Raw genomic sequence first — 16,436 nt, forward strand, 5'->3', positions numbered from 1 at the left:
CATTTTATAAATGTAAATCCTGTGAACAGAAACAGAATGGTGTAGCATAGACACATAATATATTGATTGTCCTGTTCTAGTCATTCTATTTGAATGTGGTGTAACACAATACTAAGAGTAGCACTTGTTACCATCTGATTTTTAAGCCTTTAAATGGACAAAATGATCCCTTCTTCTGTGGAGTCCATAATGACAATAAGTATGGGCTTCCTCTGAACGGAAGTCAATGGGACTGTGGTCCGCAGGGCCAATCGTAGAGTTATCAGAGGCAGTTAATGATTAAAGAAGATGGTGGTGGCTCTGATGCAACAGTTCGGGACCAATGATGTATATAAACCATATAAACCATGGATTGCAGGTGCTATGTATTAGCCATTGAGGCTGTGAAGCCACTGGTTGGCCATATTGTAACTCCCCTGGAGCAGTCCTCCATAGGAATGAATGGATTACATGTATTAATTATGAAATTATGAAAAATATGAATAACATTCCACCCATGAGGCTACTAGGTCATTTGACTGCAGGAAATTCTTAAAAATAAAATGAGTGTATTTCTTCTTGGAAATGTTCTTAATTTTAAGATAGCTATAAACTATTTTCTTAAACTCTGGGCAGTGAGAGAATAAGCTAATGAAAGCAATTGAACAGGTTTAATTCTCTCACAAACTTCATCTGAATGTTTCAGTATTGATTATTGGAAACCCAAGAACATGTTGTAGAACAGTAATCTCAGTAGGAAATATGCTAATATGATTTCCAATGCTAGCTAGCTAAATCTGTTGCCTAGTGACAATCGTCTTTAAAAATATATATTTTGAAATTGTATTTAACTAGGCAAGTCAGTTAACAAATTCTTATTTACAATGATGGCCTACCGGGGAACAGTGGGTTAACTGCCTTGTTCAGGGGCAGAACGATGTTCACCTTGTTAGCTTGGGGATTCTATCCAGCAACCTTTCGGTTACTGGCCCAGCGCTCTAACTGCTAGGCTACCTGCTAAAAAATATAAGAAGAATACAAAATTAAGATAAAATAACATTTATAAATAAAATAAAAATTATATAATTAATAATATTCTTAAAACATTATAATAATCTTACAAACTATCTTATGAACTTCATATTATTTTTGTTTTGTTTTACTTCTCAAGTTTTTGCGTGAGAAGTGTTTTGTGAATCTGGTCACACTGCCAACAAGGGCACATGAGACACGCATGTCCTGATTTCGCCAAGTGGGGCATGACACACTGCCACCAAGGGCACAGGAAACATGCATGTCCTGATTTCGCCAAGTGGGGCATGACACACTGCCACCAAGGGCACATGAGACACGCACGTCCTGATTTCACCAAATGGGGCATGACACACTGCCACCAAGGGCACAGGAGACATGCATGTCCTGATTTCACTAATTTGGACATGGTCCTGGATCATCATTATTTTGTTGTTCCTGGATCTATAGTCCATTAATCATCCATCAGGATACGTATTTCACAATAAGAGCCAGTGAAAAACATCTTACTGTGAGGATACCTGCTGAGCCAGGTAGAGGTAAAGGGAGGGAGAGCCAGGTAAGGGAGGGAGGGAGAGCCAGGTAAAGGGAGGGAGGGAGAGCCAGGTAAAGGGAGGGAGGGAGGGAGAGCCAGGTAAAGGGAGGGAGGGAGGGAGAGCCAGGTAAAGGGAGGGAGAGCCAGGTAAAGGGGGAGGGAGAGCCAGGTAAAGGGAGGGAGGGAGAGCCAGGTAAAAAGAGGGAGGGAGAGCCAGGTAAAGGGAGGGAGGGAGAGCCAGGTAAAGGGAGGGAGGGAGAGCCAGGTAAAGGGAGGGAGGGAGGGAGAGCCAGGTAAGGGGAGGGAGGGAGAGCCAGGTAAGGGGAGGGAGGGAGAGCCAGGTAAGGGGAGGGAGGGAGAGCCAGGTAAGGGGAGGGAGGGAGAGCCAGGTAAAGGGAGGGAGAGCCAGGTAAAGGGAGGGAGAGCCAGGTAAAGGGAGGGAGAGCCAGGTAAAGGGAGGGAGAGTCAGGTAAAGGGAGGGAGAGTCAGGTAAAGGGAGGGAGAGTCAGGTAAAGGGAGGGAGAGCCAGGTAAAGGGAGGGAGAGCCAGGTAAAGGGAGGGAGGGAGAGCCAGGTAAAGGGAGGGAGGGAGGGAGAGCCAGGTAAGGGGAGGGAGGGAACATATGAAAGCTGGTGGTTCCTTTTAACATGAGTCTTCAATATTCCCAGGTAAGATGTTTTAGGTTGTAGTTATTATAGGAATTATAGAACTATTTCCCTCTATACCATTTGTATTTAATTAACCGTTGACTATTGGATGTTCTTGTAGTCACTTTAGTATTGCCAGTGTAACAGGATAGCTTCCATCTCTCTCCTCGCTCCTCCTGGGCTCGAACCAGCAACACAACAACAACAACCACATCGAAGCAGCGTTACCCATGCAGAGCAAGGGAAACAACCACCCCAAGGCTCAGAGCGAGTGAAGTTTGAAACGCTATTAGCGCCATGCTAACTAGCCAGCCATTTCACTTCGGTAACACCAGCCTCATCTCGGGAGCTGATAAACAGTGTAATGCTTGACGCACAATGAAGAGCTGCTGGCAAAACGCACGTGCGTGCTGTTTGAATGAATGTTTACGCGCCTGCTTCTGCCTACCACCGCTCAGTCAGATACTTAGATACTGTATGCTTGTTTGCTCAGTCAGATTATATGCAACGCAGGACACGCTAGATAATATCTAGTAATATCACCAACCATGTGTAGTTAACTAGTGATTATGATTGATTGCTTTTTATAAGATAAGTTTAATGCTAGCTAGCAACTTACCTTGGCTTACTGCATTTGCGTAACAGGCAGTCTCCTTGTTGAGTGCAACGAGAGAGAGGCAGGTCGTTATTGCGTTGGACTAGTTAACTGTACGTTTGCAAGATTGGTTCCCCCGAGCTGACAAGGTGAAAATCTGTCGCTCTGCCCCTGAACGAGGCAGTTAACCCACCGTTTCTAGGCTGTCATTGAAAATAAGAATGTGTTCTTAACTGACTTGCCAAGTTAAATAAAGATTAAATAAAGGTGTAAAAAATAATAATAATAATAATCGACAAATCGGTGCCCAAAAATTCAGATTTCCGATTGTTATGAAAACTTGAAATCGGCCCTAATTAATCGGCCATTCCGATTAATCGGTCGACCTCTAACGTTGGCCCATGTTGACAACAATGCTTCCTACAGTTGTGTCAAGTTGGTTGGATGTCCTTTGGGTGGTGGACCATTCTTGATACACACGGGAAACTGTTGAGTGTGAAAAACCCAGCAGCGTTGCAGTTCTTGACACAAACCGGTGCGCCAGGCATCTACTAACACACCCCGTTCAAAGGCACTTACACCTTTTGTCTTGCCCTTTCACCCCTTTGAATGGCACACATACAAATAATTTCTCAATTGTTACATCAATAAGGGATCAGAGCTTACACCTGGATTCACCTGGTCAGTCTATGTAATGGAAAGAACAGGTGTTCTTAATGTTTTGTACACTCAGTGTATATAAAGTTGAAGTCGGAAGGTTACATACACTTAGGGTGGACAGTAAACAGTTTTTTCAACCACTCCACAAATTCCTTGTCAACAAACTATAGTTTTGGCCAGTCGGTTAGGACATCTACTTTGTGCATGACACAAGTAATTTTTCCAACAATTGTGTACAGACAGATTATTTCCCTTATCATTCACTGTATCACAATTCCAGTGGGCCAGACGTTTAAATACACTAAGTTGACTGTGCCTTTGAACAGCTTGGAAAATTCCAGAAAATGATTTTGTGGCTTTAGTAGCTTCTGATATAATAATTGACATAATTTGAGTCAATTGGAGGTGTACGTGTGGCTGTATTTCAAAGCCTACCTTCAAACTCAGTGCCGCTTTGCTTGACATCATGAGAAAAATGTAGTTTTACAGTGTCATGATCCTGACTAAACACGCAGGTTAGTTTACATCCTGACTAAACATGCAGGTTAGTTTACATCCTGACTAAACACGCAGGTTAGTTTACATCCTGACTAAACACATGGGTTAGTTTACATCCTGACTAAACACACAGGTTAGTTTACATCCTGACTAAACACATGGGTTAGTTTACATCCTGACTAAACACACGGGTTAGTTTACATCCTGACTAAACACACAGGTTAGTTTACATCCTGACTAAACACACAGGTTAGTTTACATCCTGACTAAACACACAGGTTAGTTTACATCCTGACTAAACACACGGGTTAGTTTACATCCTGACTAAACACATGGGTTAGTTTACATCCTGACTAAACACACGGGTTAGTTTACATCCTGACTAAACACACAGGTTAGTTTACATCCTGACTAAACACACAGGTTAGTTTACATCCTGACTAAACACACAGGTTAGTTTACATCCTGACTAAACACACAGGTTAGTTTACATCCTGACTAAACACACAGGTTAGTTTACATCCTGACTAAACACACGGGTTAGTTTACATCCTGACTAAACACACAGGTTAGTTTACATCCTGACTAAACACACAGGTTCATTTACGGTGTCATCATCCTGACTAAACACATGGGTTAGTTTACATCCTGACTAAACACACAGGTTAGTTTACATCCTGACTAAACACACAGGTTAGTTTACAGTGTCATCATCCTGACTAAACACATTGGTTAGTTTACATCCTGACTAAACACACAGGTTAGTTTACATCCTGACTAAACACACAGGTTAGTTTACAGTGTCATCATCCTGACTAAACACACAGGTTAGTTTACAGTGTCATCATCCTGACTAAACACATTGGTTAGTTTACAGTGTCATGATCCTGACTAAACACGGGTTGGTATTCATGCTGCAGTTCTATAAATACATTGTTAATCGCTGACACAGCGATATCTCCTACTGGATGAAAATCAATGGAGAGAATGGAAGAGGTCTCTGGGGAGAGGTGCAGACAGCACCAGCCACATTCATAATTTAGTCTGTGCCCAATAATTTCTCTGTTAACTACTAGGCTACATCTCCAAGCAGACTTCAACAAGATTCGTACAAGATCTCTATCTGAAGAATGTCATTTGACTGGTCCCAGGTTTACAGTACACATTTCCACGAGGGGTTTGGCTGGTACACAGGTCTGGTACTGTTGTCACGGTAATAAGAGCGTTGCATCTGGAAGCTTAGTCAAGTCCTCCAACGACATGTATCAAATGTCTAAGTGAGTGTTTTAGAGCCGTTTTCCACAGAGAGCCTGATACAGGATACTCAGCCAGCCCGGGGGGAAATAAGGGAGTGGCTATCATATACACTACATTACGGTAGTATCTTGTTTTCACTACATTACGGTAGTATCTTATTTTCACTACATTACGGTAGTATCTTGTTTTCACTACATTACGGTAGTATCTTGTTTTCACTACATTACGGTAGTATCTTGTTTTCACTACATTACGGTAGTATCTTGTTTTCACTACATTACGGTAGTATCTTATATACACTACATTACGGTAGTATCTTGTTTTCACTACATTACGGTAGTATCTTGGATACACTACATTACGGTAGTATCTTATATACACTACATTACGGTAGTATCTTATATACACTACATTACGGTAGTATCTTGTTTTCACTACATTACGGTAGTATCTTGTTTTCACTACATTACGGTAGTATATTATATATTACGGAATTATCTTATATACACTGCATTACAGAATTAAATTATATAGACTACATTATGGAATTATCTTATATACACTACATTACGGTAGTCTCTTAAGCTATTAGTGTGGACAGACAGTTAGGCCATAGACAGTGTTGGTGTGATAATCAGACCATAGACAGTGTTGGTGTGATTATCAGGCCATAGACAGTGTTGGTGTGATCAGGCCATAGACAGTGTTGGTGTGATTATGAGGCCATAGACAGTGTTGGTGTGATTATCAGACCATAGACAGTGTTGGTGTGATTATCAGACCATAGACAGTGTTGGTGTGATTATCAGGCCATAGATAGTGTTGGTGTGATCAGGCCATAGACAGTGTTGGTGTGATCAGGCCATAGACAGTGTTGGTGTGATTATCAGGCCATAGACAGTGTTGGTGTGATTATGAGGCCATAGACAGTGTTGGTGTGATTATCAGGCCATAGACAGTGTTGGTGTGATAAGGCCATAGACAGTGTTGGTGTGATTATCAGGCCATAGACAGTGTTGGTGTGATTATCAGGCCATAGACAGTGATGGTGTGATTATCAGACCATAGACAGTGTTGGTGTGATCAGACCATAGACAGTGTTGGTGTGATCAGGACATAGACAGTGTTGGTGTGATCAGGCCATAGATAGTGTTGGTGTGATTATCAGGCCATAGACAGTGTTGGTGTGATTATGAGGCCATAAAGTGTTGGTTGATTATAGGCCATAGACAGTGTTGGTGTGATTATCAGGCCATATTAGTGTTGGTGTGATCAGGCCATAGACAGTGTTGGTGTGATCAGGCCATAGTGTTGGTGTGATCAGGCCTAGACAGTGTTAGTGTGATTATCAGACCATAGACAGTGTTGGTGTGATTATCAGGCCATAGACAGTGTTGGTGTGATTATCAGGCCATAGACAGTGTTGGTGTGATTATCAGGCCATAGACAGTGTTGGTGTGATTATCAGGCCATAGACAGTGTTGGTGTGATTATCAGGCCATAGACAGTGTTGGTGTGATTATCAGGCCATAGACAGTGTTGGTGTGATTATCAGACAGTGTTGGTGTGATTAGCCATAGACAGTGTTGGTGTGATTATCAGGCCATAGACAGTGTTGGTGTGATTATCAGGCCATAGACAGTGTTGGTGTGATTATCAGACCATAGACAGTGTTGGTGTGATCAGGACATAGACAGTGTTGGTGTGATTATCAGGCCATAGACAGTGTTGGTGTGATCAGGCCATAGACAGTGTTGGTGTGATCAGGCCATAGACAGTGTTGGTGTGATTATGAGGCCATAGACAGTGTTGGTGTGATTATCAGGCCATAGACAGGGTTAGTGTGATTATGAGGCCATAGACAGTGTTGGTGTGATTATCAGGCCATAGACAGTGTTGGTGTGATTATCAGGCCATAGACAGTGTTGGTGTGATTATCAGGCCATAGACAGTGTTGGTGTGATTATCAGGCCATAGACAGTGTTGGTGTGATTATCAGGCCATAGACAGTGTTGGTGTGATTATCAGGCCATAGACAGTGTTGGTGTGATTATCAGACCATAGACAGTGTTGGTGTGATTATCAGGCCATAGACAGTGTTGGTGTGATAAGGCCATAGACAGTGTTAGTGTGATTATCAGACCATAGACAGTGTTGGTGTGATTATCAGGCCATAGACAGTGTTGGTGTGATTATCAGGCCATAGACAGTGTTGGTGTGATTATCAGGCCATAGACAGTGTTGGTGTGATGATCAGGCCATAGACAGTGTTGGTGTGATTATCAGGCCATAGACAGTGTTGGTGTGATTATCAGGCCATAGACAGTGTTGGTGTGATTATCAGGCCATAGACAGTGTTGGTGTGATTATCAGGCCATAGACAGTGTTGGTGTGATTATGAGGCCATAGACAGTGTTGGTGTGATTATCAGGCCATAGACAGTGTTGGTGTGATCAGGCCATAGACAGTGTTGGTGTGATTATCAGGCCATAGACAGTGTTGGTGTGATTATGAGGCCATAGACAGTGTTGGTGTGATTATCAGGCCATAGACAGTGTTGGTGTGATCAGGCCATAGACAGTGTTGGTGTGATTATCAGGCCATAGACAGTGTTGGTGTGATTATGAGGCCATAGACAGTGTTGGTGTGATTATCAGGCCATAGACAGTGTTGGTGTGATCAGGCCATAGACAGTGTTGGTGTGATTATCAGGCCATAGAGGTAAAATGTCTCTTAAGGTTGTACATCTGGTCTGTCTGAAAGGCATACTCCTGGTGTGTGAGGCTGAGAGCCCTTGATGTTACACACACACACACACACACACACACACACACACACACACACACACACACACACACACACACACACACACACACACACACACACACACACACACACACACACACACACACACACACACACACACACACACACACACACACACACTCTGAGACTGTGAAAGCCCTTGATGTTTGTGTCTGTCCGCACCTTGATTTTGTCAGCCCTTGGGGCGTCAATGACCCCCTCTAAGTCACACTGTAATTACAGACCATTATAACACCACTGACACAGACCCACTTCCGACAAGCATCTGTTAGGCTGACACTGTTATTATTGAATAAGTAATTTACTGTGGTTTTGACAATTTATTGTGTTCTTATTATGTTAGTAATGTTATAGCAGATGATAACTGTTATTATCGCACCCTACCATTTAATGTTTTCGAATGATAAAAAAAGAAACTATGCATTCTATGCGTCCATGTCAAAGGAGGTTGGTGGCACTTTAATTTGGGAGGATGGTCTAGTGGAATGGTCAAAATAAACAAAACACATGGTTTCCATGGTTTCCAGGTGTTTGATGCCATTCCATTCGCTCTGTTTCGGCCGTTATTGTGAGCCGTCCTCCCCTCAGCAGCCTCCACTGTTCCATGTGGTTTCCATGGAGACATTTTGACCTCTTCGGTCACGGTCAAGTCTTCATGTTTTACTCACGCTTTGTTTTTCCTTCATTCTGCTCTTCCTTCCTTGCAGGAGGAGACAGGGAGCGGATGACAGCGAATCATGAGACATACCTTCTTATGGCCAGCACCCAGAATGACATGGAGGATTGGGTGAAGACCATACGCAGGGTCATATGGGCCCCATTTGGTGGAGGTTAGTACACAGGGTCATATGGGCCCCATTTGGTGGAGGTTAGAACACAGGGTCATATGGGCCCCATTTGGTGGAGGTTAGAACACAGGGTCATATGGGCCCCATTTGGTGGAGGTTAGTACACAGGGTCATATGGGCCCCATTTGGTGCAGGTTAGTACACAGGGTCATATGGGCCCCATTTGGTGGAGGTTAGTACACAGGATCATATGGGTCCCATTTGGTGGAGGTTAGTACACAGGGTCATATGGGCCCATTTGGTGGAGGTTAGTACGCAGGGTCATATGGGCCCCATTTGGTGGAGATTAGTTAGTGCACCCATGAAGCATGCGTTTCAGTCCAAGACTAGACTAGACTAAAGTAGACTAGACTAAAGTAGACTAGACTAGACTAGACTAGACTAGACTAGACTAGACTAGACTAGACTAAAGTAGACTAGACTAGACTAGACTAGACTAAAGTAGACTAGACTAAAGTAGACTAGACTAGACTAGACTAGACTAGACTTAATCTGTGACTGGCTCTATACGTTGTTTTTTAGCACAATAAATCATTATTATCAGGAGGGCATGTCTCTGTGATTAACACACAGACACGCGCGTACACACACACACCAGTGTTGATTTCGTCAATAAAAATCATGACTCAGCATTTTTTTTGTGGTAGTTGATGAGACAGTAATTGACAAAATAGACCCAGAAAAAAATATAACTAACATAAATTGTTTTTCATTTCATTTCACTAAAATGAGACTATTATTATCGCTGTCCAGTGGACTGGACAAGAGTGTTTGGAGAGATAAAGAGATTTTCATCGACAATCACAATTAATATTAGCAGCACAAATGCACTGTGCAGTTCTTCATTCTAGTCCTTACCATTAAGAAAATATTACCCATAATACCATTAAGAAAATATGACCCATAATACCATTAAGAAAATATTACCCATAATACCATTAAGAAAATATGACCCATAATACCATTCAAAAAATATGACCCATAATACCATTAATAAAATATGACCCATAATACCATTGATAAAATATGACCCATAATACCATTCAAAAAATATGACCCATAATACCGGCACTACGTTTTTCTCCGTTCTATCGTGCATTGGCAGGCCGTAAACAAGGCTACATGCAGGAACAGACCGCTAACCATTTGTTTAGGCTACACATTGTTCAGTCACGTTACCTCGTTAGCTAGCTATAGCTAACAACCTGGGGCATGTCGTTCAACAGGACGCAACGTAAGGACTTGGGACTCGATTTCAGACTCAACGTTTAGTGGCTCGACTACATCACCTGGCAAAACAGTCATTAACTCGCGTTATACTTTTGGACACCAATGTTGCTGAGGGGTCTGTGGAATATTGATGAGTCAGTGATTTATGTTTACTATAGGTTAAATGAGACAATACACATGTGATGTGACTAAGATTAAAGGGCATTTAGTTGACTAAAATTAAAGGGCATTTAGTTGACTAAAATTAAAGGGCATTTAGTTGACTAAAATTAAAGGGCATTTAGTTGACTAAAATTAAAGGGCATTTAGTTGACTAAGATTAAAGGGCATTTAGTTGACTAAAATTAAAGGGCATTTAGTTGACTAAAATTAAAGGGCATTTAGTTGACTAAAATTAAAGGGCATTTAGTTGACTAAAATTAAAGGGCATTTAGTTGACTAAGATTAAAGGGCATTTAGTTGACTAAAATTAAAGGGCATTTAGTTGACTAAGATTAAAGGGCATTTAGTTGACTAAGATTAAAGGGCATTTAGTTGACTCAAATTAAAGGGCATTTAGTTGACTAAGATTAAAGGGCATTTAGTTGACTAAAATTAAAGGGCATTTAGTTGACTAAAATTAAAGGGCATTTAGTTGACTAAAATTAAAGGGCATTTAGTTGACTAAAATTAAAGGGCATTTAGTTGACTAAAATTAAAGGGCATTTAGTTGACTAAAATTAAAGGGCATTTAGTTGACTAAAATTAAAGGGCATTTAGTTGACTAAAATGGCCCACAGGTTTTGTCATTTTGACAATATCTATAATGACTAAATGATAATGGAAATGACTAAATCATTATTCAAATTATATTTTAGTCAAAATGATGAAGACTAGACTGGCAAATTTACAACTGCACACACACACACACACACACACACACACACACACACACACACACACACACACACACACACACACACACACACACACACACACACACACACACACACACACACACACACACACACACACACACACACACACACACACACACACACACACACACACACAGACTGAGACTGAGGCTATTGGAGAGATAATACCCTAGAGATGCGATTAAAATTGTGGGTCATGTTCTGTTTGGTCAGCCTGGTACTGTAGAGGCAGGGAGCTTGCTTAACCAAAGGGTTTGGCCCAGGATAGCATCAGTAGCTGTTCAGTAGCTGCCCACACCAATCAATCAATCAAATTTATTTATAAAGCCCTTTTTACATCAGCCGATGTCACAAAATGCTGTACAGAAACCTAGCCTAAAACCCCAAACAGCAAGCAGTGCAGATGTAGAAGCACGGTGGCTAGGAAAAACTCCCTAGAAAGATCAGAACCTAGGAAGAAACCTAGAGAGGAACCAGGCTCTGAGGGATGGCCAGTCTTCTTCTGGCTGTGCCGGTTGGAGATTAGAACAGAACATGGCCAAGATGTTCAAACGTTCGTAGATGACCATCGTAGATGGTCATTCAGAGTTCGAGACAGCGGTTCATCGCTCCAGTGCCTTTCCGTTCACCTGCACACCCCTGGGCCAGACTACACTCAATCATAGGACCTACTGAAGAGATGAGTCTTCAATAAAGACTTAAAGGTCGCGACCGAGTCTGCATCTCTCACATGGATAGGCAGACCATTTCATAAAAATGTAATTCTATAGGAGAAAGTCCTGCCTCCAGCCGTTTGCTTAGAAATTCTAGGGACAATTAGGAGGCCTGCATCTTGTGACCGTAGCGTACGTGTAGGTATGTACGGCAGGATCAAATTGGAAAGATGGGTAGGAGCAAGCCCATGTAATGCTTAGTTAGGTTAGCAGTAAAACCTTGACATTATTCCTAGCCTTAACAGGAAGCCAGTGTAGAGAGGCTAGCACTGGAGTAATATGATAAAATCTTTTGGTTCTAGACAAGATTCTAGCATCCGTGTTTAGCACTAACTGAAGATTATTTAGTGCTTTATCCAGGTAACCGGAAAGTAGAGCATTGCAGTAGTCTAATCTAGAAGTGACAAAAGCATAGATACATTTTTCTGCACAATTTTTGGACAGAAAGTTTCAGATTTTTTCAATGTTACGAAGATAGAAAAAAGTATATTCTTGATATGTTCGTCAAAAGAGAGATCAGGGTCTAGAGTAACGCCGTGGTCCTTCACAGTTTTATTTGAGATGACTGACATCAATATTAATTGTCAGATCCAACAGATTTCTTTGTTTCTTGGGACCGAGAACTAGCATCTCTGTTTTGTCTGAGTTTAAAAGTAAAACATTTGCCGCCTTCCACTTCCTTATGTCTGAAACACAGGCTTCCAGTGAGGGCAATTTTGGGGCTTCAGCATGCTTCATTGAAATGTACAGCTGTGTATCGTCCTCATAGCAGTGAAAGTTAACATGATGTTTCCGAATGACATCACCAAGAGGTAAAATATATATAGTGAAAACATTAGTGATCCTAAAACAAAGCCTTGAGGAACACCGAAATGTACAGTTGATTTGGTCCTGTAGCTCAGTTGGTAGAGCATGGCGCTTGTAACGCTAGGGTAGTGGGTTCGATCCCCGGGACCACCCATACGTAGAATGTATGCACACATGACTGTAAGTCGCTTTGGATAAAAGCGTCTGCTAAATGGCATATATTATTATTATATTATTACAAACCATCCACAGATACAAACTGATAACTTTCCGACAGATAAGATCTAATCCAGGCCAGAACTTGTCCGTGTAGACCAATTTGGGTTTCCAATCTCTCCAAATGAATGTGGTGATCGATGGTATCAAAAGCAGCACTAAGGTCTAGGAGCATGAGGACAGATGTAGAGCCTCGGTCCGATGCCATTAAAAGGTAATTTACCACCTTCACAAGTGCCGTCTCAGTGCTATGATGGGGTCTAAAACCAGACTGAAGCATTTTGTATACATTGTTTGTCTTCAGGAAGGTAGTAAGTTACTGCACAACAGCTTTTAACATTTATTTTGAGACGAATGGGAGATTCGCTATAGGCCGATATTTTTAAATATTTTCTGGGTTTGGCTTTTTCCAGAGAGGCTTTATTACTGCCACTTTTAGTGAGTTTGGTACACATCCGGTGGATAGGGAGCTGTTTATTATGTCCAACATAGAAGGGCCAAGCACAAGAAGCAGCTCTTTCAGTAGTTTAGTTGGAATAAGGTCCAGTATGCAGTTTGAAGGTTCAGAGGCCAAGACTATTTTCATCACTGTGTCAAGAGATATAGGATTAAAAAACTTGAGTGTCTCCCTTGATCCTAGGTCCTGGCAGTGTTGTGCAGACTCAGGACAACTGAGCTTTGGAGGAATACCCAGATTTAAGAGTCCGTAATTTGCTTTCTAATGATCATGATCTTTTCCTCAAAGAAGTTCATGAATGTATCACTGCTGAAGTGAGTCATCCTCTCTTGGGGAATGCTGCTTTTTAGTTCGCTTTGCTACAGTATCAAAAATACATTTTGGATTGTTCTTATTCTCCTCAATTAGGTTGGAAAAATAGGATGATCGAGCTTCAGTGAAGGCTCTTCGATTCTTTCTAAGCGAGTCAGAAGACTTCCAGTTTGGTGTAGAACCATTTCTATTCCAATTTTCTGGAAGCTTGCTTCAGGGCTCGGGTATTTTCTGAATACCAGGGAGCTAGTTTCTTATGACAAATGTTTTTTGTTTTAGGGGTGCGACTGCATCTAGGGTACTACACAAGGTTAAATTTAGTTCCCCAGTTAGGTGGTTAACCAATTTTGGTACTCTGACGTCCTTGGGTAGGTGGAGGAAGTCGGGAAAGGAAATCTAGGAATCTTTGGGTTGCCCGAGAATTTATAGCACGGCTTTTGATCCTAGGTTGGGGTCTGACCAGATTATTTGTTGCGATTGCAAACATAATAAAATGGTGAATATTAAAGTCACCAAAATTTGAATATTATCTGCCATGGCTACAAGGGTACTCAGTGAGGAATGCTGTATACGGCCCAGGAGGCCTATAAACAGTAGCTATAAAAAGTGATTGAGTAGACTGCGTAGATTTCATGACTAGAAAGCTCAAAAGAGGAAAACGCAGTCAATTGTTTTTTTTGTAAATTGAAATTTTCTATTGTAAATGTTAGCAACACCTCCGCCTTTGCGGGATAGCGGGAGATATGGTCACTAGTGTAACCAGGAGGAGAGGCCTCATTTAACACAGTAAATTCATCAGGCTTAAGCCATGTTTCAGTCAGGCCAATAACATCAAGATTATGATCAGTGATTTGTTCATTGACTATAACTGCCTTTGAAGTAAGGGATCTGACATTAAGTAGCCCTATTTGAGATGTGAGAGATCACAATCTCTTTCAATAATAGCAGGAATGGAGGAGGTCTTTATTCCAGTGAGATTGCTAAGCACATGTGTTGCTCTCTATATCCTATCTTTATCTTGGTCAATCTTTATCTATGCTATCTTTATCTATGCTATCTTTATCTATGCTATCTTTATCTATGCTATCTTTATCTATGCTACCTTTATCTATGCTACCTGCATCTATGCTATCTGCATCTATGCTATCTTTATCTATGCTATCTATATCTATACTATCTTTATCTATGCTATCTTTATTGCTATCTTTATCTATGCTATCATTATCTTTATCTATGCTATCATTATTGCGATCTTTATCTATGCTATCATTATTGCTATCTTTATCTATGCTATCATTATTACATTTACATTTAAGTCATTTAGCAGACGATCTTATCCAGAGCGACTTACAAATTGGTGCATTCACCTTATGACATCCAGTGGAACAGTCACTTTACAATAGTGCATCTAAATCTTAAAGGGGGGGGGAAAGAGGGAATACTTATCCTATCCTAGGTATTCCTTAAAGAGGTGGGGTTTCAGGTGTCTCCGGAAGGTGGTGATTGACTCCGCTGTCCTGGCGTCGTGAGGGAGTTTGTTCCACCATTGGGGGGCCAGAGCAGCGAACAGTTTTGACTGGGCTGAGCGGGAGCTGTACTTCCTCAGTGGTAGGGAGGCGAGCAGGCCAGAGGTGGATGAACGCAGTGCCCTTGTTTGGGTGTAGGGCCTGATTATAGCCTGGAGGTACTGAGGTGCCGTTCCCCTCACAGCTCCGTAGGCAAGCACCATGGTCTTGTAGCGGATGTGAGCTTCAACTGGAAGCCAGTGGAGAGAACGGAGGAGCGGGGTGACGTGAGAGAACTTGGGAAGGTTGAACACCAGACGGGCTGCGGCGTTCTGGATGAGTTGAAGGGGTTTAATGGCACAGGCAGGGAGCCCAGCCAACAGCGAGTTGCAGTAATCCAGACGGGAGATGACAAGTGCCTGGATTAGGACCTGCGCCGCTTCCTGTGTGAGGCAGGGTCGTACTCTGCGGATGTTGTAGAGCATGAACCTACAGGAACGGGCCACCGCCTTGATGTTGGTTGAGAACGACAGGGTGTTGTCCAGGATCACACCAAGGTTCTTAGCGCTCTGGGAGGAGGACACAATGGAGTTGTCAACCGTGATGGCGAGATCATGGAACGGGCAGTCCTTCCCCGGGAGGAAGAGCAGCTCCGTCTTGCCGAGGTTCAGCTTGAGGTGGTGATCCGTCATCCACACTGATATGTCTGCCAGACATGCAGAGATGCGATTCGCCACCTGGTCGTCAGAAGGGGGAAAGGAGAAGATTAGTTGTGTGTCGTCAGCATAGCAATGATAGGAGAGACCATGTGAGAGGTTATGACAGAGCCAAGTGACTTGGTGTATAGCGAGAATAGGAGAGGGCCTAGAACAGAGCCCTGGGGGACACCAGTGGTGAGAGCGCGTGGTGAGGAGACAGATTCTCGCCACGCCACCTGGTAGGAGCGACCTGTCAGGTAGGACGCAATCCAAGCGTGAGCCGCGCCGGAGATGCCCAACTCGGAGAGGGTGGAGAGGAGGATCTGATGGTTCACAGTATCGAAGGCAGCCGATAGATCTAGAAGGATGAGAGCAGAGGAGAGAGAGTTAGCTTTAGCAGTGCGGAGCGCCTCCGTGATACAGAGGAGAGCAGTCTCAGTTGAATGACTAGTCTTGAAACCTGACTGATTTGGATCAAGAAGGTCATTCAGAGAGAGATAGCGGGAGAGCTGGCCAAGGACGGCACGTTCAAGAGTTTTGGAGAGAAAAGAAAGAAGGGATACTGGTCTGTAATTGTTGACATCGGAGGGATCGAGTGTAGGTTTTTTCAGAAGGGGTGCAACTCTCGCTCTCTTGAAGACGGAAGGGACGTAGCCAGCGGTCAGTGATGAGTTGATGAGCGAGGTGAGGTAAGGGAGGAGGTC

At 42.6% G+C, this 16,436-nt stretch overlaps 1 protein-coding gene across 1 annotated transcript in view; it reads left to right on the plus strand.

Annotated features, from left to right (window-relative positions):
- The window catches only part of arhgap24 (Rho GTPase activating protein 24), a 253,952-nt gene that overhangs the window by 196,500 nt on the left and 41,016 nt on the right, over nt 1–16,436 (plus strand). The window contains exon 4 of the mRNA XM_046305173.1: nt 8,737–8,859. Coding sequence (XP_046161129.1) covers nt 8,737–8,859 — 123 coding nt within the window. The remainder of the gene's footprint in view (nt 1–8,736; nt 8,860–16,436) is intronic.

The sequence above is a fragment of the Oncorhynchus gorbuscha genome, linkage group LG16, assembly GCF_021184085.1.
Source record: "Oncorhynchus gorbuscha isolate QuinsamMale2020 ecotype Even-year linkage group LG16, OgorEven_v1.0, whole genome shotgun sequence".
Taxonomy (NCBI): domain Eukaryota; kingdom Metazoa; phylum Chordata; class Actinopteri; order Salmoniformes; family Salmonidae; genus Oncorhynchus; species Oncorhynchus gorbuscha.